We start from the raw sequence: 26,946 nt of genomic DNA, 5'->3' as shown, positions 1-26,946 counted from the left end.
AAAGTAAGAAATGAGTAAGAAAGAAAGAAGAGAAAAAGTGTAAAACTTAAAAAAAAAAAAAAAAAAAACCACCATGATACTAAAGAAATTCAGATACAAGTGATACTACGAGTTATTAGAACACCAATGTAATACAATTATTACTTAAAGTGATTTCTTTAAAAACTTTACAACAGAAGAGCTACTTAAGACTGCTAAAAAATTTGTGATTGAGCTTAGCATACAAACGTATCCTATTTTGATACTTTCCTGTATACTGATTAAATAAGCCTACATCTCACCCACTTCTACCTCTGCACACAGCCAGCAACAAAGCCTGCAGCTTGGAGAGGCCACCCAGCAGCCAGGCCCAGGGCTCCGCCACAGGCGCTAGGCACGCTGTCCCGCTCCCTGCAGTGAGGTCCCGCCAGACTGCTGGCCCCCCTCTGCTGCTTCCTAGCTGTGCGACCCCACACAAGCACTTGCCCGAGCCTTAAGGTGTCTTTGGTAAGGGGGGGGAACAGTGGATCTCTCCCAGCCACTGAGGGTCGTCAATGGGCTAGACACATGGATGAAGGCAGGCGCCTGTGCCACCTGCCAAGAAGGCCTCCTCGCCAGCCCCCCGCCCCAGGTTCCTCCTCCACCCCCAGGGCCATCTGAGGTCTGAACCACATCACGGAGTAGAAACCCAAGGGCAGGAGGAAGGCTGGGGAGGGGAGGCCAAGCACAGGCACTAGGATCAGGGCTTCCGGGCCTGCCCGCCCCATTTTTACAGACACAATCAGCCAGTCACGGGTGTTCCGTGTCCCTGCGCTTGTCGCCCTCTGCAAGCCACTGGCGTGAGCCCCCTATGAGGGTCAAGACAGCGTAACCTGATCCTGAACCCCTCCATACTGGGCAACTTTACAGTGGTGGGGGCCCTATCAGAGCCTGTTCCAGAGCAGCACCAGAAGGACTGAAACCCCCTGTGGTAGAATGCTTTCATATCAAGCGCAATAAAAGTTTGATGAAAAATGAGCATCTATGATTGTTATTCAAAAGAATGAGGAACATAAAGCAAGCTGTAAGTATCTAGTGGGGTCAGTGTTGTCAACTCACTCTCCTTCTTTTCTTTCTTTCTTGTAATGTACTTGTTGTTGTAGCGTCGCCCTACGCAGCTGGGACTCGTGGTGATCCTCCTGCTTTTGGCCTCCCCAGCACTGGGATTTCAGGCGTGCACCACTGCGCCCCAACTCTGGGGGCGGGGCTGGCACAGCATATGGTGCCGGGATCAAGCCGCAGTCCCTGCGCTTGCCTAAGCAGGTGCTTTAGTCTGCTGAGCTATCTCGCCGGCCCCGTCGACTCAGCTTTCCTGTGTGCGGGGTACAAGCTATACGCAATGAAAAGCATTAAATTCATCTACATCTCAACACAGACTTAAGTTTTAGGAACTCGGCATGCAAACAACACGGGCCTTCTGACTGCAGAGCCGTGCAGCGGTCACAAGCTGCGCGGCGCCACACGGCCGCAGGTTTCTGTCTTGCGTCAGGTGTACCTTGTGTATTTTCTTTGACTCTCTCTGAGCATTCTCTCGGACTGGTACTTTTCCAAATAACTTCCATCCCAAGTCATTTTGTTTGTCAAGTCTTGCATTTTGTTTTCTAGCAAGCAAATTCCTATAGGAAAAAAATAAGAGCGTTAGGGAACTTCTGGATATTTTAAGCAACACTAGGAGAGCTGAATTAATTCTGGTAAAACAACTTTCCTTGGAGAGGGACAACAGGATGAGCACATACTTTAATTCTTCAGACTCAATTTTCATGCAGAATTATTCACTAGGATAAAGACTATAAGCCAGAAATAACCTTTATGTCATTCAACTGCTACACACATGATGTCATTCATCTGGCAATTTAGCATAAGGAAGTGTGTTACGTGATACCACAGGGCACTGTAACAAGTGAGCTGTGCTACATGGGAACCATGGCTCACGCACTTAGCTGCGTCACTCTGGACCAGGACGTCAACCTCTCTGAGCCTCCATTTTCTGTTTTACAAAGAGACATCATCCCATGGTCCACAGGTTGAAATCTGAGGTACACAGTATTTAAGGGGCTTAACCTCTTAATAAATATGTGTGATCTATTTTAGTCTTCAAGTAACATAAAAAGAAAATTTATGAGCTGGTTACAAGGTCTTCTCTCTGAAAAACACCTAACCAAGCGGATAGGTTCGGCCCTAGTATGACCTGCTGCACTGTGGTCATCTCACACGGCTGAAGCCCTAAAACAACAGCTTACCCTCCCAGAGACCCCCCCCCCCCGCTTCTTCTCCAACCTGGCGGCGGCGCAGGGTGCAGTTTCCTTTCACCTTTCCCGCCGCCACCTCGGGGACGACCCAGTCAGCTCCTCGGCTGTTTCTCAACACCCTCCCCAGACCCCACCCCTAACAAAGTCCAGAGAAGCCCGGCTGCCTGGGTCTCGGCCGGAGGATCCACCTGCCCCAGCTGCCCGCGGTCCTCCCCCTGTCTTTGGAGCTCATAAAGGCTTCTTTTCTCCTTCTTGTCTCTTTACTGCGCCTCCGAAAAACCTATCACAAGCGTTTCAGAGAACACAAATCCTCGCTGCTAGCACAACTGTGAAGCTCCAGGACGCACTGGACAAAGAGCCTCCTTCAGGGCTCCTGAGGACGCTGGGCAGGGTCGGAGCTCCGGGAGCAGCAGCACAGCAGCACTTCGCTGGCTCGCAAGGCCCAGTGGCCCTCAGCACCTAGCATAATGTAATCATCAAGTAACAAGAGCAGTGGACGTAAGGGCCTGAGTTCAATTCCCAGTTCCACCAAAAAAAAAAAAAAAAAAAAAAAAAAAAAAGAGCAGTGGATTGTGGCCCATTGCTAAGGCCCAGGGATGCAAATGAGGAAGTGGAGGGGAGGAAGGCCCTCAGGCAGCAGCCTGGCAGTGAGCCGGCTGGCACCACGAGGACAGTCAGCCCTGCCCACTGAAGCAGTCTGAGGCCGACTGGTGACCAGGGATGCAGCACCCAGGCTTCAGGACAGCCACATGGAGGCCCCCCAGCAGAGGTCCACGCCCCACCAGTGCTGACATCCCCATGGGGTCTCGGGTGCCACAAATGAGGGGACCCACGGATGCACTTGCTACCCAGGCCACGTTCTAGCCTCTCAGAGAAAAAGGGTTATAGGGGTTCCTAGGCAGCGGACAAAGTTCAAGTCTAGGCTTTGCTTGGACACAGCCTGGAGTTAAGTTTCAGTTAGCTGGTTCCGAGCTTGGCACTGAGCTTCTGTAACAAGTGCCCACTGTGGTTATTTCTGAGACAGTACACTGGCATGGATAGGGCAAAGAGGCGTGTTATCTCCAACTCGCTCTTCTGATAGTAGGAAAATATGTGTACAAGGAGGGAAAATGTGTGGAAGTTTCTTAAAACTTTTTTCATGCAATTTTTTGCTAAGTTTAAAATTACATGCAAATAAAGTTAGAAGAACTGTCAAAGGCCTCGGGGTGCTCAGGGGCTTCTGCGTGGCTGTACTGCAATTCATTTCAGCAGGACTTCACAGCCCAAGGCAATTCTATTTATCTTTACAAGAAATGAACTTTGAGCTCTCAGGAGCTCCAAGTCCTTAGTACTCCTGATTTTGCCCTGGCGAGGACTTATGCAATTAAAGGCCACTGAAAACCTCAGGCGCCCAGAGATAGCAGGAAGGCAGGCACCCCGAAGTGAGTTTCTAGAAAGCTCCACCGTGCTTCTCTGGAAGAGGAGCTAGTACAGAGACCCTGGGGAAGGGGAAGCTGGGAGCACGGGGACAGCCCTGCACACAGGAGAGCTCAACACAGGCGACCCCGGGGGGCAGAGGGAGCAGTGCCTGAGGGTGTGGGCAGAGAGCACTCCCCGCCTGGCCCTCACAACGTGGTTCCACAGCTGTTACAGCTGGCAGGAGAAGGCATCCTCTGTGTAGACTTGAACCCTGTCTGCTGCCAAGGCCACAAGCGTCGCACCCACAGACCCCGCACCCTTGTCTGCCTGTGCTGTCCACATCTGCCAGGCTCCCTGAGACCACCTGGGGCTCCGGACCGCAGCTCCCGCCCACCTGCACGGGCCACCTGGCCTGGGCCTGTCTTACCTTCCCCAGGCAGCCACTCTCATGCTCCCTGCCGAGGCCCAAGCTGGACATGGAAGCTAAGTGCAGGCTGGGTGGGGCAGAGGTGCACGGGCAGCCCCCTCCAGGCCAGCAGTGATCTCCTGGGCTGCTGTGCACCCAAACAGGGAAGCCCGTTATGCAAAGGCTTCTAACCCCTGCCCTGGTGCACACCACACCTCCCACGGCCCTGCCCCCCCATCACTGCCCTCATCTTTTCTGCACTGCTCCCGGGAGGCTCCATGGCCCCGCAAACCTGGCCCCACAAGGTCCCACTGCACCCGCCGGAGCCCTCTCTAACGACTTGGGGGGTCCCGCAATGCCTTGCTCCTGCCCTTGTGGCAGGTGGCCTGACACTAGCATCCTGAGCTCCTGCCACCCAAGTCCCATCGCACAGGCTGCTCCCTCAGAACAGGTAATGTGATGAGCCTGGGACGCAACTCTGCCCACACCGGCCAGCTTCTGTTGTACTCCCAAAGCACAGCGATTTGAGGAAACCTGGTTCATGAGAGCAGGGAGCTCCCAAGAAAGTGGCTGGGGCAGGTACAGCCCCTCGCCGGCCTTCTGTCCACAGTGCCTACCCAGCCCCTTCATCTTTTTCCCTGGAGTACTGGGAACTGAAACCAAGACCTTTCGACTGAGCTACATCCCCAGGACTTTTTTGTGTTTGATTTTGGGACACAGTCTCACATTAAGTTGCCCAGGCTGCACTTGGACTTACACTCCTGCTGCCTCCGCCTCCCACAGTACTGGGACTGCAGGCGTGCACTGTCGCATCAGCTCCCAGAATCATCCTAAAGCCTGCTGAGGCAGGTGGGGCAGGGCCACTGCCAAGCATGGAGCTGCCCCATCCGCAATGGAGGCTGACCAAGGGAGGCAGACCCTCAGAGCAGGAGAAGGGTCCTGAGGCTCCCTGCGGCATTTGACTGGTGACCTTCATCTCCGCGGGGAGCAACTGGAGAAGGGTGCATAGCCAGCAGCAGCTGCAGAGCCTGCCTTCCAGCTCTTCTGTGAAGCTGAAGCAGCCCGCAAGGATGCATGCTGTGCAGCACCAAGCCACGGCAGGGGCACTGCCGCAGCCAGGAGCAAGGTCACTCACTCCCCGACTCACTTGGCTGGGACCTTCTGGGTCACGAAAGGTCACGGGCGTGGGCTCTCACCCTCCCTGGCCTCCATGTTTCCAGGGGCAGCAAGCAGACAAAGCACCACCAGGGCTGGGAACTGGGATGTGAGAGAGCACCCCAAAACTGGGCACTCTCAGCTCCCCTCGTTGACACACAGGAGGTCTGGGATACTTGCTGTGTGCCCACCAACCGGCACCTGAACTGTGTGAGCCTGTGTGTGGCAATACATTGGCGCATGCGCGCGCGTGCACGCACGCACGCGCACACACACACACACACAATCTTTTAAAAATGTCACTAACAGGCTGGCAAGATAGCTCAGTGGACTAAGCACCTGCTTTGGCAAGTGCAGGGACCAGGGTTCAAATCCTAGTCCTGCCCCGGGATGCAATGAGCAGGAACACACGCCTATAACCTCAGCGCTGGCGCTGGGGAGGCTGAAAACAGGAGGATCACTAGGAGTTTGAGCTGCGTAGTGAGACCCTGTAACAAATAAATCAATGAAGAAACAATGAATAAATAAATAAATAATAACAGAAGAGCTCCTGGCACCTCCACACGCCTCCCTGAGTGCTAGGATTACGAGTGTGCAGCCCCACAGCCAGCTACTTTTTTTTCCCCAGCTACTTTTAAAAAGAAATTAAAAAGTTGCAAAACCAGCAACTTTTCATGTTTCTGCCATGAAAATGAAGTGCTTTTGTACCATTCCGCCCCCATCCTCCAAGTCAGCAGGACTTCGCTAGCCCCCAGGCCCGCTCTTCTGCACACCTGGCAACGCACCGGGCGACTGGGCGCAGCTCTCAGGTGCTCTGTGGAGAGTGTCTCAGCCAGACAGAAGCTTGGAGAAAATCAAACTTTCCGTGATGCCCCATTGGCACCAAAAGATTACATAAAGCCTTTGCAGAGAGAAGTGAAAAGGAGTTTATTCGCCTGCTTGGATACAATCTTGAGGGCTCGAGTCACTGTGCTGCAGCTATAACCAACGGTGAAGAGGGCCACTCCACTTCCCAGCTCCAGGGGACTGACGGACAACGGCGCTGGCCTCGGGGCTCAGGCCCTCCCAGGGGGAATGCAATGGCTGCCGTAGCGGGCTGGGCATGAGAGGAAGGCTGGGCAGAGCCGTCAGGCCCCAGGGCTTCTGCAGGGCAGGCACAGTGGCCCGGATCCCCTGCCCCAGCCCTGGCAGCGGTTTCTGTTGAGCCTCGTTTCTGTCTCCCAGGACAGGGTCCGACCAGTGAGGCTGGGTGGCGCTTGGATTCACTGCTTGGCCTGGCCCGCAGCGTGCTCAACTCGTGCCACACAGACTAAGGGAGCACCACTTGTGTCTAAGGCCCAGACGGGGCCAGTGAGGCCATCCCCCACCAAGATAATTTTTTTGAAGCCCAGCAACAACTTGGCCTATGAGACGGGAAGAGGAGGATCCAGCAGTTGGGGAAGGAAAGAGAAGACCGAAGTTGAGAACATCCCCACAAAGCATTAAAAAGACAGTTCAGGGGCCAGAGAGATAGTTCAGAGGCATAAGCACCTGCCTGGCAACCACAAGGACCAAGTTCAACCTCCAGCCCCACATGCTGTGCTTTCCCACCCCATATGCCTAGGCGCATACCATGTGGCCCTGGAACTGGGAGTGGTGACACACGCCTGTAATCCCAGCACTCAAAAGGTTGAGCCAGGAGGATCTCTGGCAGTTCAAGACCAGCCTGGGGGCCTCAAAAGTGAGCACGAGGCCACCCCAAACTGCACAGCGAGACCCTGTCTCAAAAAAAAGGAAAAAAAAATCAGCAACATGTGCGCGCACATAAAGTGTGTGTGGGTGTGCGCGCACGCAATTGTGTATCCTAGAGCCACCGAGGTCAGCATGCTCAAAGGACAAAACCTACCCAAGCATCACCTGATGCAAAGCTATGGAGAGGCAGCACCCGGCAGTGGCATGTCTGGCCCTAACATGCACCAGGCACTATGCCCTGCTGCTGGTGGACACAAGACAGCAAGCAGCACCTGGCCCTGGGGAGCTCAGAACAGAGGAGCAGCGCAGGGCGCCCACCCTATAGGGCCCATTTGGACTCCAGGGAGCCATATAGGATTAACACTCAAGAGAGCTGGGACTTCCCAGTAAGAGGATGACAAAACCATCTCCTAAAACCAGCTAACAGCCCAGCCTCCTAAGGCCAAACCTGAGCGGCACATTCTCCTGCTGAAAATGCAGCAAGAATTGCCCATCACCAGCCCAAAGTCCTCTCTCAGTAGAGGCTGAGAAGACAGCAAGCAAAAGAGATGAGAACCCTGAGCCCATGATCAGGAATAGGAGCTACAGCCACGGAAAGGGCAGCCCCGAAGGGTCTCCGCACACCAAGCTTCACCTTCCTCTGTGCAAGCATTTCATGACCTAAGAACTTGTCATTTGCTCAAATGTGTACTGGCCCTATCAGTCCTGTTCCAGGCACAGCCACTGCCCATGGAATTTGCTGCAAATGTCACCACAGCTGGTAACAGCATTGCCAGGAAAACGGTGCAGGAGCTAGGTCAGTTTTCAAGGTCACTGCCTGGGCCTGCCCAGCAGGTGCCAGGGGACAAAGGGGGTCTGCTCTGGACAATACCCATGAGTCTCTTGGTTTCTGCCCATCAGAACACACAGCCTTGGTGCATACACACCCACTCCTGCTCTACTGCCCCGCTTCTCCTAAGGGCAGAGCTGAGCTGCAAGGAGGGAGCCAGGAGAAAGGGAGAAGGCAACGATACGGTGGGTCCCGTGGCTGCCCTCCCTTCTGCATCTCCCACACTGCAAGTCCAGGGGGAGGCAGAGCCAGCCTTCCTGGTGAGAAGGCCTCATGCCGGGACCTGACCACACCCCGCCTGCCCCTAGTGCCCACACTCAGGAGACACGGGCCAAACTTTCACAAATGAGAAGAGGAAAGAGGGATAAGGACAGGGAGGAGCCACAGCAGCCCCCAGGATGAGTGCACTCACTGTACATCATAAACATGTATGAGTTTTTAACATGCAAGCCACAAGATGAACGGTGGTTATGTCACCGTGTCTCCGTGTCTCGAAGGCCAGCAATGCCGGCTCAGTCCCTCCGTGGAGCACAGCCTTGAGCAACTGCCATCTCATCCCTTATGTGGCTTGCTAGGGCCACCCTGAGACCCTGAAGGGCGACGCACAAGCCGCCTAGTTTGCGCACGTCCTTGGTGCTCAGCTGTGTCAGGAGCGTGCAGGGCTGTGCACAGAGGCAACACACCAGGGGCCGACGTGTTCACTGCCACAGGGTCTTTGACTGTGAACTGTTACCTGCCAAACATTTTTTAAAATCTAGAAATCACAGAAAAGGCTGGGTTGCTGGCTTCTCTTGAAATATCAGAGCAGCTGGGCATAGTGGTGCCTACCTGTAATCCCAGCACAAAGGAGGAAGGCTGAGGCACGGTGATCACTGCAAATTTGAGGCCAATTTGGGCTAGAAAGTGAGTTCAAGGCCAGCCCAAACTGCACAGCAAAACCCTGCCTCAAAAAGACCTAAATAAATAAATAAATAAATAAATAAATAAATAAATATTCTAGCACTGGGGAGGCTGAGGCAGGAGGACTGTTATAAGCCTCAGACCAGCTTGGGCTACAAAGTGAATTCAAGGCCAGCCTGAACTACATAGAGAAACTGTCAAAAAGCAAGAAGAGAAAAAAGAAGGGAAGGGAGAAGAGGAGAGGGAAGGGCACGGGGAGGGGAAAAAAAAAAGTGTCTGAGCTGACCGCTGGGCCTGCGCCATGCAGCCTGGAGCAAAGTGCCCTGCGTGTGGGCCCTCCACCTTGCTCTACCCAACCTGCAGCCCCAGTGTCCCCAGCATCCATCTGAACAGGCTGGCACAGTTTGGGGGGCGGGGGATCCTCTTTAAGAAAAAAACAAAGTTTAATTAGGAACACAAAATTAGGAACAAGTGAGGAGTCTGTCCCCAGCCAGCCCTGTCCCCAGTGCGTGCCACATGGGGTGTGTCAGCAGCAAGAACCCCTGGCCCAAGCCACCCCCCTTTCTCAGAGGAGAGACTACTGCCGAAGGAGTGGATCTGGTCCTGTAGGTATGTACTAGTGCTTTTGCCCCTCTCGAATTAATTCCTGGGAAATTACCGACGTCAACAAAACATGATTTAGGGAGCAAACTGAACCGCCCACTGGCCATTGAATGCTGGCACTGACGGGTCCCTGTGGCAAGGGCTGCACCGTGCCCACCCAAGGGACACCCCAGCACAGAGTCGGGTGTGGCCCGAGGTCGGAGCTGGGCCCCCGCAAGCACAGCTCCTGAGGCCGACTCTGCTGCTCCATGTCCTGCCTCTGCAGTGCAGGCCAGATCCCGGCAAATAGAAACGCTCTGATGCTTGGGATAAAAACCCTTCCTGGGGTCAGGGAGGTAGCTCAGTGGCCTAAGCACCTGCCTGGCACACACAAGGACCAGAGTTTGATCCCAGTACTGGAGAAAAAAAAAAAAAAAGCTTTTCCATGGAACCTCATGAGAGTTACTGGAGAATTACCACTGCACCATTTAATTAAAACAGAGATGGCCAGGACCAGAGAGAGTTAAGATACCCCAGCAGCACTCCACTGCACCCCGCAGATCTGTACCTGGGATCAGGGGATGAAGGACACACTTAGAGTCTGGTGCAGCAGGCCCCGCAGGCTCCCGGGGTCTCTCACAGCTCCTCGGCATCTGCGAAGCAAGCACCCAAGCCTCTTCCCTCGGGATGCCCTGCAAAGCTCAGTGGGTGAAATATCGGTCACCCCAGCCTTCCAGAGCTCCCGAAAGAAATTGGGAGTTCTGGCGCCAACACAATTGGAAGCGAGCCGACTGCATGCTGTTCTGCTGGCATCAGGGCTGCCCAACTCAGGAGCCAAGTTCTCTGCCACCTTCTGAGTCACAGTTACCTGTCCAGGCCACCTGTCCTGTGCCCAGAGTGCACCAGGCACTCGGCACAGATTTTACTCACTCTTCCCAACAGCCGTAAAGGAAGAGGTGCACTCAGCCCCACTGGACAAGCAGAGAGAAGCTACGGGATAAATAGGGACCGGGCCTGGGGCTGCACCGCAGGCAGAGCCGGGCCTGGGGCTGCGAGGGCCTTTGCTCGGCACATTGCCATCCTGGGTGTGGAGCTGCCCCACACATGTTTACGCTGGCTCCAACCTTTCTTTGAGAATGCAAGGAAATAAAGGCCGCCCATTCCAGCCCTCACACAGCAGGTGCACACCCTAGGGTGCCACGCAGAGCCAGGTCACATCACTTGTGTAAGGAAGTTGTGTCAAATCCTTGGGAAAGGAGGCAAGAAAGACCCTGAGGCTTTAGGACTGCATCAGAAGCGTCGGACACACATGGTCAGCCCGGCCCAGAGAGCTCCCTGCATGCAGCAGACCCTGCCAGACACACAAATTCTGTCCCCTTTAAACAGACATCGGGGACACCTGTGCCTAACTGGGGGTCCGGGTAAATGGTCTCAAAGCCTGGCATGTGAGAAAGAACCTGCTCCACACATCTCCAGGTGCAGACTTGAGAAGGTGAGGCAGCAGCACTGACCTGTCGATGACCAGCAGCACAGGGGACATGGCCACAGTACCACCAGGGACCACGCAGCAGCTCTGCAGGGCCAGCCACAGAAACACTAGGCTGGGCTGGCCACCGCCTGGCAGCCCAGTGCCTGCCTCCCAGCCCGCCTAGCACATCACAGCCCTGCTGTGAGCAGACTGACTGGGCACAAACCCACAGGCGCTTCCAGGTGGGAAGCAGGAGAGTGCCACAGGGTGGGCAGGTCACCCAGTGTGGTCCTGCGAGTCACCGCCCGATGCCCACACAAGAACCATCAATGGGGGACAAGATCTCTTGCTCATAATCAAATTCTGCTTTAAAGACAAAACCAAAGTAAACCTGGCTGTGGTGACCATGGGCTGGTGTCCCCAGGGAGCTGACATCATTCAGCTCACAATCTGCACTAGGAAACAATCCCCTACACTAGGGCCTCTTTCTCACAGCTGGCTTCCTGTCCTGTGACCAAGGTAACCCCAAGTCTGTGTCTATGAGTGTAACTGCTAGAGATATGGCACATCTGGGATGAGAAAAGGTAGAGGCAAAGAGTGTTGGAAGAATCAAGCATGTACTACTTTTGCAATGAAAACTAAGCCAAGCAGGTGTAGGAGGGTACAGCCAGGACTCTCCTGGGACTGGGCCACACTTCACACTTCACCCTGCACCTTCTCGGGCCCCTCCCCACTCACCACCACCCAAGGAGCCAACCCAGTCTTGTTCCCAAGCCTGGCCCTCGATGCTCAGCTGCGCTGAGGCCCAGGCAGCCCTTCCCTCTCAGCCACAGCCCAGGGTGCCGTGGGGCCCAGGCCTCCCCAACCCTTCCTGCTCGGCACCAGGGTCTTCTCAGGCCCCTGCTCCTCGACAGCGTGACTTCACATACTCCCTACTCTTCCCCAGCCCTGACAGTCCCCTTCCGTCCATGAGACCTCAAGGACAGCACCATTTTAAACCCAGGATTTTACAATTCACAAAGAAACTGCAGGTCCACAAGGCCTTGCTGGCAAAGCCTTCCCAAGACTGGAGGGAGAGGGGGAACTACCCACTCGAGCCCCCTCCTGTCCCTCTCTTGGACAGGAGCTTTCTTTCTCTCAATAAATATATTCTGCTCAAAAAAAAAAAAAAAAAAGACTGGAGGGAGAAACACACAGACTCAGAACAGACCCGCTGCGCCTGCCAGGCCCGGGCACCCACCCCAGGGGTGTGTCAGGTCACTCAACACAGGTCTGTGGCATCATTTACTAAGAAAAAAACCCAGGACTTTCAGAGCCCTTCTAAGGATTGAGCACATGGAGTTCAGGGAGGAGTGACCACCTTTTTAAAATTCTCCTATTTTGAAAATTTTTTATTTATTTTATTTCAGATACAGTAAAACTGCATTTTGGTGAGAATTTTAACAAATCCCTGGGTTGATGCAGCTGCAAGAACCCTGATAAAGAGAAAGTGGAATGCTCGCCATCCCACTGAGACCTGCATGACCACACACCCAAAGACAAGGCAAGTCACGCCGCAACCGCCCTGACAAAAGGTTTAGCCGAGCAAATCCACAGTGAATGCGGCAGTGAGTAGCGCAGGAACAAGCCAGCGCTGCCCTAAGAATGCCAAGCTGGCTTAACATCAGAAAGCTAAGTTATTCCCAAATAAACAAAATAAAGGAGAAAATATATAACCATCAACAGATACAGAAAAAGGCACCTGACAAAATGGAAGACAGTCACAATTTTTTTTAAACCTTAAACCCAGGGAAAAAAAGGAACACCCTTCATCTGACAGAAGCGTCCAGCAGCAAGCAAGCATCTGACACGAGGCACCCCCGCCAGCCCACATTTCCCGGCTGGGAGGGACACGGCCAAGCCGGTCTCAGCCGGAACCCCCTCGGCGCAGCAGGGCAGGCTGGGAACAAAACAGGGCATGCAAGGATCAAAGAGGCCAGGTCACTCCCAGACAACATGCTCTGCTCCCAAGGAAGCCCGCAGGAACCTGCAGACCCTGTGGGCCCAGCTGAGAGCAGCCAGACTGGGGCCTGAAGTCTGTACCTGAGAACTGACTGCATAGTACCAATAAACACTACCAAAGAAATCAAACCTACACCCCTTGATATTTGCACAACCACTGAAAACTAACAATATTTTCAAATAAATTTAATGAAAAAAAACGAGACCTTTACACAGGAAACAGGCTATAAAACATTGTGATTAAATGGAAAAAAATCATAAATAAACAAAACATACCACCGCCAAGGATCAGAAGCTTTCAGAGTAAAAATTTACTTATATGTTCAGTGAAATCCAAAAGTGAGACTGGGCGTGGTGGCACGTGCCTGTAATCCCAGCAGGCAAATCACTACAAGTCCGATCTAGTAGTAAGACCCTGAACACCCTGTAGACCCTTCCCTGAAAAAAAAAAAAAAAAAAAAAAAAGCACTGGACACTTTCTTTTTTAAAACTGTCAAACCAAGGTCAGATGTGGCCTGTAATCCCAGCACTCAGGAGGCTGAGGCAGGAGGATCGGCATGAGTTCAAGCTCTGCCTGTACTACACAGGGAGTCGCTGTTTCAAACAAAACAAAACAAAACACCAGATCTGTCAAACTGGTGCTGAAATTCACATGGAAATGAAAAAAACTGAGGATAACCATGACAGCCTCACAGCAGGGTGACAGGAAGGATGTACTGTGCCAGGCCGGGATCTGCCCTGTACCCAGAGGAATCAGAAGATTCCTGGTGAAACCGGTGGCATTACTGCAAGGAGGAACAGAAGCACAGGGCAGTCTGTCGCCCGACAGGCTTTGGAGGCTCACGGCAAAGGGCGTCTTGCCGTATTACCAAGCCCTAACGGCTCCCCCAGGTGCGTAACGGCTTGCAAGTGGATTCAGCTGGGAATGGCAGAACACGGCTTCCAGGAGGTAACGGCGTATTTTTCACACAAGACACAAAAAAGCACTAACTACAAAAAGCAAAGATATATAAACTAGAATTTGCTGCCATTAAAAAGGATTTTTTTTTTTTTTTTGGACTGGCTCAGGATGCCTTCAGGGCAGGTCTGGCAAGGCTTGAGGATCTGGAGACAGAACCACAGCAACCTGAGACTGACTGCTTTAAGCAATCACTTAAGCAGATGAGCTAATGGGCAGGCCCCCCTTTGCTGCCATTAAGAAATTCTAGCATAAGACTGTGCGTGGTGGCGCGCGCCTGTAATCCCAGCACTTGGAAGGCTGAAAACAGGAGGATCACTACGTGTCCGATCTGTGTAGTGAGACCCTGTAGACCCTGTACTAAATACAGTAGAAAAAATAAATAAAACAGAATGAAGAAATTCTAGCATAGAGTGAAGGCAGGGTGGTGAGCAACTATAATCCCAGTGCTGGGGAGGCTGAAAACAGGAAGATCGCTATGAGTTGGAGCTGCATAGTGAGACCCTACACAAAATTTAAATTCTACCATACAGGTCCTGGGTTCAAAAACAAAAGAAAAGTCGTGTTTAAAAGAAGCTGGGGATATAGCTCAGAGCCCAATGCCTGCCTGTCAAGCAAGAGGTCCTGAGTTCAATTTCTGGCACCAAAACCAAAACAAAACAAGCATTAATGGATTAGAGGGTAAGCCAGGAACCTGCAGACACAGTTAGAATAACTGAATTCAGCGAGGGGCAGGCATTGGTTGGCAACACGCACATCTGCAAACGTGCTGCTGTCCTGACTATATCAAGCACACTTACAGATCGATGAGACAGCCAGACGGCACTCACAAAAGACGGCTCTAAGTGGCCAGGAAGCTAGGAGGGGACCACACCACTAGTCACTGAGGAAATGCACAAACCATGACAGCAAAGGAAGAGTGCACTGGCATCACAGCCTGGAGGCAGGAGGCCTGGCTGGGGACACGGGGACTCGGGGCTGCACAGGAGAGCAGCTCAGCTGGGCGTTGTACCACACAAGTCCTAGGTCCGCGGGCAGCAACCATGGGACCGTGAAACGCCCACCCTCGGGGGATGCAGCGCACCAGCAGGCTGCCACAGTGGTCAGGAGGGTGCACACCAGGGGGAGGAGAGCTGGGGGGTGAGCGGGCCCTGCTGGCGGTGCGCATTCTCTGGGGTGACTGAAGAGCCATCCGGGCATCACAGGAGGAGCGTCCAGCCTCACTGAGTCCCACCCAGGCTGCTCCCAGGACCCAGGCACCGGCACAGCACCTGGCGTGCAGGTCCCTCCCAGCCCTCCACGCAAGCCTCCGCAGGTAATTCATTAACTAACCCTGAAGTGGCTCCGTAACCAGATCCGTGTCCCCCAACCCAACCTCCTTGAGTCTCCTTCAAACACCATCCCCATGGAAATACCGGGTGGAAAAACTAAGGAGGAATTAGATTCTTCATCATCAGCCCAGGCTTTTACAAGGAAAAAGTAAAAGCAGCAAAAATATCTATATAATTTAATTTCAAGCACTACTCAGGAAAGTACTTCTCTGGGGGCACAGAGAACCAGGGCCTCAAGTGTGTCAGGCAGGTCCTCTGCCGCTAAGTTAACTCCCTAGCCCTTCGGCCCTTTTTACTTTGACACAGGGCTTCACCAATGTGCTTAAACTGACCAACTCGCAAGCCTCCTGCCTCAGCCTCCCTACTACCGGGGATGGCCACAGAGGGTCTACTCTGCTCCTAATCGTCAACTGAACATTAAGAAAAAGAGGGAAAGAAGAGTCACTAGTCAAGTCTGTAAGCATCACAGATCACGAGCAGCCTGGAGCCACCAGACCTTTTGGGGCAGAAATGAGAGTGCGTTGTTCCTTCCTTCCTCGGGAGCAAGGTCTGGCACGAGGTGGGAAGAGAGTACTGGTGTTCAGTCCCTGGCGAGCAGGCTCAAAGCCCAGCTCCGCAGCCAGCCGAGTGCAGCCTTCTCATCTGTGGAGGGCAGACGGCCTCTGTCTATCCACACACTTACCAAAGCCACATTACTGACCACACCAGCTAAGCCTCTCCTCCCACCTAACCTTAACCACACATGTACAACTTACACTCAGCATCAACCACACTCTAGCCAACACCAGCACTGAGAATATAATCAACAGCTGGAAGCACAGGTTACGCTTGGGCTTGGGCTTGATCTACCTCGGAAACATATAATTTTACCCCCAAGGCAGCAGATTCAGAGAGATGCCCTTGCCTGGGGTCACACAGCAAGCAGGAAAGCCAGCAGATGAACACATCATTTCCGAGGTGCTGAGAGCCCACGCTCGCGATCTGAGAGTGCAGCCTAGATGCTGATTTTTTTGTAATTTCCTAAACAATCCTGTTGTGTAACTCAGGCTGAGAACTTTGCTCCTTCACTGATTAATGTTTTCTTCCCAAGCTTCTCACTTGTTTAATTGATGGATTACTCTGTAAGGATTTAAGATCATTCCTTTGTGGCAGTTTCCACAAACCGCAAGTTATTTTCCTTTAGATTCTGCTTACTAACGCAAAGGCAAACCGCACACTTCCGCCAGATGTCATGGCACGAGCCTTGCCCGGTGGTTCCTGAGGGCAGGCCATGTGCGCCCTCTCCACAACAGCCCATCTGGGCCAATCTGCCCAGGACCCCACAGGTCTCATCTTCTCTCCTGGGCCCAAAAGAAACCACCCACACCGGCTCAGGGACAGGAGTCCATCAGGGCGAGCGGATGTGTTTTGCAAGGGCTGGGACAATCAGAAGCTCTGGTGGGGCAGTCAGCCATTAGGGGGACCAAGAACGGGCCCAGTCCAGGAGGAGCCCACAGGAGGAGCAAAACCGTAGAGCCCGCCTGCCATGGGAGTCTGGGCAGAGCACTGCGCCTCCGCCTCCGTGGGAAGGGCGCCTCCCAGCAGGTGCGGGGTCCCAGGAGGAGCTCCTGGGGTGGAGCCAGGGAGGCGCTAACCACAGTGCTGAGCCTGCCAGCTCTGAGCAGCAAAGCCACCAGTGGCCAGCCAACAGGACGTGTCCTCAGTCACCTAACCAGAGGCCAGGGCCAGGGAATTTCTAGCAGCCCACAGCCAAGCCTGGGGGCACCTTCAGTCACAAAACAGAGCCCAAGTGGTCACCATCCTGAAACATTCGGGAAGGCCAGGGCCACAGGCAGCTGGGAGGACGGTCAGGGCAGACCTGGGATGGGGAACAAAGCCACAAAGCAGCAGACCCCTCTGGGCCTCCAATCTCAGACACCATGTGGAGCAGGAAGTAAGCAGCACCGCCTCACAGCAGAAACAGCCCCGCTCCTTCTCGCTGGGCGAGCAGATGACTCACAGGACAGAATACTGGACCACAAGGACACCCTGGGTGCATGGGCTCTTCCGACTCGGCAGGGAAATGTTTCCTCTCAGTAATAAAACTGGACACAGCCTTTATCTGTATGTTTAAAAGTCATAGATAGTCTGTAAGGAAGTAAAATAAGGGGGTCGGGGAGATAGCTGAGTAGAACAAGCACTTCCCTGGCAAGTGCAAGGGCCTGAGTTCAATCCAGGAAAAAAAAAAAAAAGCAAAGAAAAGGAAGTAAAATAAGGGAAAAAAAAACTTGCAGGAGATATAAAAGTGGAAAGAACAGAAATAGAACAATGTCAAAACTTCACAGTATAGTTTTAAACAAAGCTTTTTAAAGAGAATCTTTAAGGAAATGTATACAAGAAAGGAAGCGAGTGAGCGAGCAGCGAGCGCTTGTTCCAGCTTCTCAGACCCACAGGCACATCCAGAAGCCGCGTGACACTGTGGGCTGATGTGGGGTCCCCATGTTGAGAACTCTCACTATCCAGAACAGTAATACAGTTAGAAGAAAAACATTTAGATTTTAACACTGCAGTGTCTTAAGCTTCCTTCCTCCTATTTTGGATTGGTTTTTTGAGACGGGGGCTCACTACACAGCTGAAGCTGGCCTTGAACTCACAACCACCCTCCTGCTCAGCCTCCCAAGTGCAGGGAGTACAGTGTGTGTGCCACATGACCTGCTATCTGTCTTCCCGCTGTTAGAGTTATGTTCTCCTCCAGGCTCAGAGGCATACAGCACAACTGGTTAGAGGACAGTGTGACCCAGACTTGACCTTGGGGATGGGCAGACTGGGGGATGGGAGGGCCGCACATGGTCAGAGGCAGGAAACCCCCACCCCACCCCTACGCTGAGCTGTGAAGGGCAGGTGGGAATGTGTCTGCCAGGCAGAGGGGAGGTGCTGGCTCGGGCACAGCAGAGCTGTCCCAGCCTCAGCCTCCCAGAGCTGCGACCACCGGCACGCACCATGTCTGGCGGAGCCCGTACTCCTAAGCAAGCTCAATCAGGCACACACGTGTAAACACCGCACTGCCTCTCTGATGTGAGGGACCCAAAGTGCAAATAAGGCCCAGTGTGTGACAGGTGTTGTGAAACGGGGGAACACGCACATGGGGAGGGGACAACCGGGAGGGGGCGGGGCAGGAAAGGAGGGAAGACAGGGAAACAAAGCTTTGAAAATGGGGAGGGGAGGAAGGGTTGGGGGAAAGTAAGAGAATGGGGAAACACCAAATCACAAATTCCTCAGGATGAACATGATCATTATGTGCATCCAAAATGTCTCAATAAAATCTATTTTTTTAAAAAAAGCTCATGGTATTAATCCCAAGAGGCAACAGAGAACGAAGACACTGTGGCCAAGCCTCCAGCTCATCACCAAGCCATCTCCACACCGCCTGGGCCCAGTCCTGTCTCCCAGGCCCTGGAGCTGGCGGTGGCCACAGGCCAAGCTCCAGGGCTGAACTCTGGGAAGACCCTGTGGAGGACAGGCTGGAGCCAGTGTCTTCCACGTACAGCCCAGAGCCCTGCAGCAGGCGATGCCCACCTTGTACTTAGAGTCCCATCTGCCCCTCTGCCCTCCCGCTGCGCAGGCAGCCTCTGGCCACGGCAGCAGATCTACCCTCCCTCCGTCCTCAAGCCTGGCTCCTCCCTGCTCCAGTCACAGCGCAGGCACAGAGCTGCCCTGCTCTTCTTGTCCCTTGGGCTCCTCAGCCCCTGGGAGAGAATGCATTTAGATGGCACGGTGGTGCACACCTGTAATCCCAGCACTCAGGAGGCTGAGACAGGAGGATTCCTGAGAAGTGAAGAGCAGCCTGCACTATACAGCATGAACCTCATCTTGTAAAAAAAGGAAGTGGAGGAGAAAGAGCAGTGGGAGATCTGGAGCCTAGCCAGCATTAGGTCAAACCCATTCTCACACCCAAACACCTGCAAACGCTTAGATTCCCTGAAACGACAGCACACACAGCCTGGGTTTTGAAACCGTTTGCTGGAAGTGAAGAGGAAACACCAGGAAACCTGGCTGCCGTTGTGCAATCCTGGCGGCTCGTGATTCTCCCGTCCACAGAACCTCACAGGAGCCATGAGAAAACCACAGAGACTCATGACAAAGAATCATAACGCTGGAACTGAAACTGCTCTGGTTACCAACCAGCGCCCTCAACATAAACAGGAACTGATTTATGTGGCAATCCAGCAAATGCAGGTCAACGCAAAAATACAGCTCCAAGAAAAGAACTCGCTGTGTCCATCAGGCCCCACTTTAAAGCAGATGTATAAGCCACTGTCCAGGCAGAGAAGCAGGTAAAGTGGTCCTGGTGGCCGCGCTCATCTGCTGCCACCAACACTAGGACAGCAGAGCAGAATCCACCTGTCGGGGCTGAGTGACGACAGCTTCTGCACGCCAGGGCGCTGCTCTGCGGGAAGGGGCGCGGTGGCTTCTTCAAGTCCACGCTTCCTCACTGTCCACGCGCCCTGCCCTCCACGGCACCGCCACCTCCCCGCCTCTCCACACTCCAGCCCTGGCAGGACAATGTTGGCGGGAGGCAAGGCACCTAAAAACTCAGCCTGGGGTTTCCGTGCAGATAGGTGTGCTGCACTCTGCAAGGGACCCTTAAACACAGAATGCAAATGCATCTTGCAGGGAACAAATTCAATCTCCTTTCCTACACAAAACGACCTTCCAGAAAACAGGACAGGGCCCTGCAAAGAGTTCAGCGCGTGGCTACAGAGTGCCTCCCGCGGATAGAGGTGTCCCCAAGGGGCTCTGATTTGGGCTGGCATGCACGGTTGCTGGACGCACCTGACAACACTCCACTTCATGCGGGAGGCAACTGCCTTCCCCACCAGAGTGAACGGCAGGAACAGCAACGGCAGCCCAGCACAGCATGGCTAAGACTCAGTGTGCTTTCCTCAGACAGAGGGAAGGCTTCTGATCCTCAAGGGAGCAAAAAGATGGTCAGACCCCGCTGGGAAGAGAACACAGGAAAACTGACCGCAGCCTGCTCGGAATCGGCTCTTCGGTGACAAGGGCAGCCGCTCGCAGCTGCCCTCACTGGTTTCCTGTGCACCGTTCGCCTCTTGGGCAAATCAGCACTCACTCATTCATTCATTCGTGCAACAAGGGCCCTGGCACGAGCCAAGAGTTACAAGCTGACACGGAAGGAGAGCGCGCTTTGCCCTTCCTGGGACCTCAGGTGGCCTCTTCTCTTCCAAGTGTGGCAGCAGGTCACAGGAGCAGCAGGCCTTAAGTAGGTAAGGAGCCTAGCCCACAGGGGTCTCCTGGGCCGAGGGAGGATGGGGGCTTCAAGCAGAGGTGACATGACTTGGGACGGTCCCCGGCTGAAGGAACTGAGATTGCCGTCTACTACATGCAGAGGGATGGAGAGCCAGGGTGACCACACTGCTGATCCCTGGAGCACAGCCCTCCCAGGGGAGCCTGCAGTGGCAGAAAGCAGACATCGCTGCTTGGGGTAGCACAGCCAAGGCCCCCTTCATTGGTGGTCCCAGCAAAAGAGCTGCTCAGGGGAGATGCGGTGGACTCCACACAACACACTGGCCAGCCAGGGCCAGGCCAGCCTAGCACCACGCAGCTGTGATGACACACGTGCTCACCAGCACACTTCCTGTGGGATCCCCCCCATAGAGGTCACGGGTTTGTGGGTCATGGCCGGGCACCCACAGAACAGCTCAGGGATGGATGGAGGTACTCAGAGGAGCATAACACGCACACGCACACGCACGCAGGGAGTCTTGGGGAGGCTGTCCGGTGGGGAAGGCAGGGGACGTCAAGCAGAGACATCTGGCTGTGAGAGGCAGTGGGTCCCTAAGAGGACAGGGGGCTAAAGAAGAGGAAGTAGGGCCTCACACCCGCCCATAGCATAGTCCCTGTTCCTGGGCATTTCCTCTGGGTGTCTATGTCCCTTCTGCTGACCTGGCCTGGTGCCCTCCAGAGGACCCCAGGGCTGAGTGACCTGAGCAGGCTAACACTATCTGTAGGACTAAACTCCAAGGAACTCAGCATGAGGACCCCACCTCCTAGATGACCTCAACCTGGGACTTGTCCTATGCCGTGGGAAGAGGGTCTGTCCTGGTAAGGCCACCAGGCAGCAGCACCAGATCCAGGCCCCTAGCACGACTTACCACCCCTCCCCAAGCCTGCCTCACGCTGCTCCCCTCCTTTCCCCCAGCCTGGGCCTCGGTGGCTCCACACAGGAAGATGCCCAGCAACCCCGCAAGGGCTCAACTCGGCTCCTGCCCCATACTGGCCCTTGCCAGCAGGGCCCACCTCACCCACACCAAGGCCTGTGCCCACACTCCTCAGCGAGCTCGCCCTGCCTCTCTTGCATTTCACTGTGCCCTGCCCTGGGCAAGCACACGGCACCAGCCTCCACCCTCCAGCAGAACCAGCCGCACTTCCCTCTCCACCCGATGACTGGCACTGCCGCGAGGCAGAACACTACTCAGCACTAAAGCGTGGGCAGTCAGCCGTGAAGAGACAGGAAGGACGCTCAGCTCAGATAGGTGCTCTAAGGGGATGTTGCCAGCCTCAAAGGGCCGCACAGCCTGTGACTGCAGACTGCAGGGCACTGCGAGAGCAGAGCTACATAGCCAGTGAGTGTTGGTGGCTGCCAGGGCTGCGCAGGAGGCAAGGAGGGCAGGGGGCAGGGCGCCAGGGCTGGGCCTACCCTGCAGGATGCTGTAATGGCAAGCACACTGCACGCCTGTCAGAGTCCACAGACGGCACAGCACCAGGGTGAGCTGCTCAGGACAATGACGGCCAGCGGGGCCATGCTCACCACCCACACGCAGCACTCTGGGCTGTCCAGGAAGACGTGGGGAACTCTCCACTTTCTGCTGAATTCTGCTACCTGAAAGTACTGAAAAAGTACTCTACTTTTCTTTTTTTTCTGTTGCTGTTGTTGTTGTTGTTTTGGTGGAATCGGGGATTGAACTCAGGCCCTTGTGCTTTTCAGGGAAGCGCTTATTCCACTGAGCCATCTCTCCAGCCCCCAGCACTCTACTTTTCATAAAGTCATATTTATTGACTTTTCATATTGCTTAAAAACTTAGTATGCTGTTGTCTGAAACCTACGTTCAGGGCTGTGGCGCAGCACTGCCTTGCTTCAGCCTGGACTCCATCCCCAGTGCTGCTAACTAAAGCAAAACACAGGTGTGCATTCACCCTCATACACACACTTCAGGGAATCACTCTGAAGCAGTCTCTCCGCAGAGCAGCATGCACCTCTGCAGAGCCCCCCAGCCACCACTCATGCCGAGCTACTTCCTCTGCGTGGCACCTGCCACTCAGATGCTCTCCCCAGCTGGGCAGCCCAACTCCAGGGTGCTGGTCCAAGACCCTCACGTCGGGATAGGTACCCCCTCACACTGCTACCAGGTTACTCACTCTCAACAGGAAGCACAAACTGGCATTCCTTTTTCTTTGGTACTGGGACCTCAGGACCTTACACTTGCCAGGCAGGCGCTTGTGCTGCTGAGCTGTATTCCTGGCCCTATTCCTCCCATTTAAAGAAGAGCCAACCTCACACCACTTCTTCCAGCTCTTACCCACTTCTGACTCCACTCTGCACAAACCCACAATATCTACATTTTTATGCCATAGTTTGACCCACTGCTTTTGCATAAGTCTCTTACATTCCTCTGGTTACCATGAGAAATCCCTGGCAGCTACAACAGATCTATGAATGCTTTCAGCTCAGCTAGTGAGGTTCACAGTACCTTTTAACACGGCTCTTAGTACATACAGAACATTTACTTGCATTTCAGCCTTTGTGCTCCTCACAGCAACTTGTAGCATTCGCCTGCTATACTTTCCAACACTGCGTGGCAGTGCTGGCTCTCTGTCCAACACCTTGCACCAGGCAGAGACCCTGGGGCCTCACTGTAACACCGAATCCTGTCTGTGGCCATTTCACAATATCGGGACTAGTCAAATATGTACTCACACTGCTGTTGTCTTCATCCTCGGCAGCAAGGAGGCCTGTGTTTCTGTGCCTTATCAGAGCATCCTCGCTTCGTTCCACTGTCACAGATCCCTGGCTCCCATGGCTACAGTCCACTCATCACCGTCCTCCTCACCCGCACCACTCTGCTGCTGGGAAGCAAGGGTTTCACCATAGTGGATCAACTCCATCATCCATGCACACGTAATCCGATGATTCACTTTTGACCTTCTGAAAACCTGCCAATCTGGTTTTTCAGCCACCATTGTACTGAACTGGGCTACTTCCACCCGAAAAATCAGAAGAAAACTTTTTTTTTAACAAGTCCTGTAGCACCCGGGAGCCTGCAGCAGGAGGATCGTTGCAAGTTTGAGACTAGCCTGGTTTACAAAGTGAGCTCAAGGCCAGCCTGAACTGCACAGCAAGACCTTGTCTCATAACAGTAAAACACTAAACAAAATAAAAAACCCTGGAGTGGTGTGGGTCTACTGGACACTGTGATACTCGGTAAACAAGCACAAAACCAGCCAGCCAGAACACAAGGGTGGGTCCAAATCCCATTTTGACACTTTTGCACACATGCACACTCCTGGCCCTGCGTGGCTGGAGGAAAAGTACTGAGTTGCACAGCCAGCTTTTATTACCCTAAAGCACAAATCCTCCGTACAAAAGTAAGGGATGGAGCCACTGGACCTCAGGCTTATGCCCCAAGGGACCCGGGATATAGCTTAGTGGCACAGTGCCCGCCTGGCAAGTACAAGGTCCTGAATTCAATTCCCAGTACCAAAACTGAAACAAAAAAGAGTAGCCAGGTACGCCCCAAGGAAAAGCCCAGGGCTCTTCCTGGTGACAGACTCACAAGAGAGCCTCTGCTGTGGCTCAAAGGGTGGAGGGGCCACACAGCAAGACCAGGCAGCCCTGGAGCTGAGGGTGGTCCCGGCGCACAACCAGCAAGGCAAGAGGCGCGCAGCCCCCAGAGCACAGGCAGCTCTGCCCTGCCAACACCTGCAGGCCCAGAACCGCGCAGGCCCCAGTCGACCTTGGAGAGGGTGGCAACCACCAACGCGTGTGTTTCACGTCGCTGATACCCAGCCAGGCTGAAGCAGGCCAGCCACGCTGGTCACAGCCATTGTCCTTGCGGTACATGGACATGAAGCAGCAGGAATCTAGAATAAGCCCCATTCAAGACTGCAGTGGCTCCCCACCAGCGCGCCCCAAGCCGGCCCCTGGAGGCAGGGTGCCTGCATGGGAGCTGTGCCTCAGCCTCTCTGCCTTCTTCCCAGCTACCCACAGGGCTTCCGCGTGCACGCCCTCGCCTGCCCGGGCCCTGCCCCCACTGGGCCTCTGTCCCCACCTCCCCAGTCCCCACAGTACCTCCTGCCACTTCTGCTTTGTGTGCTCCATCACCTGCGTTAGTACCAACACACGCACATTATCTACTAAGTACGTTTACCATCTGCCTCCACCACCAAAACATGAGCTCTTCAAAGACAGGGGTCTTTGTTTCCCTCCCAAATGAAGCCCAAGGGGCCGGGGAGATGGCTCAGTTGAATAAGTGCTTGCCTAGCAGGCGAAAACGTCTGAGTTCAATCCCTGGTTCCACCAAAAAAAAAAAAAAAAAATGAAGCCCAAGCACCTGGCCGGGGATGAGCATCTGAGTGCTGTATGGCCCTGCCTCTGAAGGTTCCCCAGCCCAACTAGTCTCACACCTCGGCTACAGCAAACGCTCAGGGCATTGTTTAACTATGCTGAGTACAATATTTTTTTTTTATTTTTTTATTTTTTTTTCTTTTCAAAGTTTTATTGATAAACATATAGCAATGAGACAGTTTCAAATCAAATCAAAAGTACAGTTTCAACAAATAATACACTGCATACATTCTTCTCAGTGGTTAATTGCTGTACCTGAGTACAATATTTATGAACCTTGCATAATGCTTGGTACCCCCCAGGCACTCAGGACACGAATTATTATGACTACAACTTACAACCAGAAGAAAACAAAGACCAGCTGCACTGCTCGGGAGGCAGCAGGCCCTTGGCAAGCCAGCCGCTCCTGAACCCCTCTGGGCCCCGCAGAGCCCTCAGGAAGCCTCTGTGCGTCCCTGACCTCCCCAGGCAGTCAGCCTCCCCTGGCCCCTTCGGTTATCCTCTCCCAACACAACAACCAACCTGGACAGAGCCCAGGCTCAGAAGCCGGTGGCTGGGAACGCTAGTCCCGAGGCCTGATGGAGTAAGAGTCACAGCAGAAGAACCTAAATCCTTCGGCTGGGAACGGCAACAGCAACCAGAGGCCGCAGGGTAAGTGCAGGGGAGACAGCTGACACTGACCTCCTCTGAGTGACAGCTCTCGTCAGAGCCCCGATATCCCCTCCCCAGGTCCAGCTAGGAGGCACCTGCTGACTGTGCCAACCTCCCTCCTGCCCTGTGGGCACTCTCCAGATTTTTTCCCGCCCTGTAACTCACGCTGTTTGGTCCCTTCTCAGAGTGTGAGCTGGCCTTGCTGCTAGGCTCACATCTCCATTCTCCTCATCCTGCGCGCGACACAGGGACAGACAGCAGCCCAGGGCTGCCCTTATGGGGCCTCTTGGCTGGGTACCGGGGCTCCTTCTGCAGACCAGGCCACTAAGCCCTAATACCAGTGAGCCCCTGCCTGGCCTAGGACCACAGGCAGTACCCAGCAAGGAGAAAAACATCACCCAGCAGTCCTCCCACAACGCACAGGCCTGACACCAGGGCAGCTCAGGCACGCAGCGGGACTCTTCTATTCGGCCCTAAATCGGGGTCCGGGGCACGAGGGCCACTTCACAGGTGCTGAGTAGCCACACCACCAGAAAAGGAGAGCCAGGTGACCTGAGGACACGGGCAGACATCACTGCTCGTCACATCTCGGCCGCATCCTCCCTTGCGTCCCAACACCCTTTCCAAGCCCACCAGCTCAGCACGCCACGTCACCCGTGGTGAACATGTCTTATCATGTTCCACCTGTCCCCAGAGGGCCACAGGTGTGGTTCTCAATAACAATGTCACAGCCATCAGAACAAGGTCAGGAAGACAGGAGGCATAAAGCAGAAGAGATGAGGGGCAGAATTCTGAGAAACTGCAGCTGTCAAAAGGCTTAAGAAACTGCCTTAAGGGGTTCCCTCTGAGCCTGCTCACCAGAGATAAAGGGCAAGGCACAGCCAGGGTCGCCCTATACTACTGAGTGTGGGTCCCCCACTGCCCCCCATCAGCCTGTGAACCGCTTCATCCCAGGGGAAGAAAGGCAGAGCCTGCCCCGCTCCCCAGGTGGAGGCACTGAGGTGGGCAGCAAGCTGTGGAGGGGGTGGTGTGGGGAGCACCAACAATGACACCACGGCGCTGTGCTGGCCAAAGGTCACGCGGCTAGAGTGTGGGCGCAGGTGTGCTGAACTCCCAGCCACCGCAGCTCCTACCAGGTGGGAGGTGCTAAGAATCCCAGGTGCCGTGAAAATCTGTCTCCCCCGAGATCTGGACGTTCAGGAAGAGCTGAGGACCCACACAGGCTCCAGTGCTGCTCCCAAACAGGCCCACGCTTCTACTCCCCACCCCTGTCAGAGAGGCTGAGGCAGGAGCATCACAAGTATGAGTCCAGCCTGGGCAACACAGCAATGTAGTAGGACCCTACTTCAAAAAAAGAAAACAGGGTGGGGGATGTTTAACCCCCTGAAATGCAAAAACAAATACAAAGATAAATAGGGGACCAGCCTGAGAGGTCAGCAGACTAAAGTGCCTGCTTAGGCAGCGCAGTGGCCTGGGTTCTATCCCTGGCTTGCCGTGCGGCCCCAACCGTGGGGAGACTGAAACTGGGCCTGGTGGCCCATGGCTGTTATCCCAGCACCTGGGAGGCTGAAACAGGAGAATCACTATGAGTCCAATCTACATAGTGATGAGACCCTGTAGACCCTGTTCTAAATACAAAAAGCAAGC

General features: G+C 54.1%; 1 protein-coding gene across 3 annotated transcripts in view; it reads right to left on the bottom strand.

Annotated features, from left to right (window-relative positions):
- Positions 1-26,946, bottom strand: part of Tbc1d14 (TBC1 domain family member 14) — a 76,962-nt gene that overhangs the window by 39,105 nt on the left and 10,911 nt on the right. For all 3 annotated transcript variants that reach the window (XM_023699790.1, XM_023699787.1, XM_004624587.3), the window contains exon 3: positions 1,514-1,634. In XM_023699790.1, the coding sequence (XP_023555558.1) occupies positions 1,514-1,634 (121 nt within the window). The remainder of the gene's footprint in view (positions 1-1,513; positions 1,635-26,946) is intronic.

The sequence above is a fragment of the Octodon degus genome, unplaced genomic scaffold, assembly GCF_000260255.1.
Source record: "Octodon degus isolate 3935 unplaced genomic scaffold, OctDeg1.0 scaffold00006, whole genome shotgun sequence".
NCBI lineage: Eukaryota > Metazoa > Chordata > Mammalia > Rodentia > Octodontidae > Octodon > Octodon degus.
This window is presented reverse-complemented; position numbering and strand designations above follow the sequence as displayed.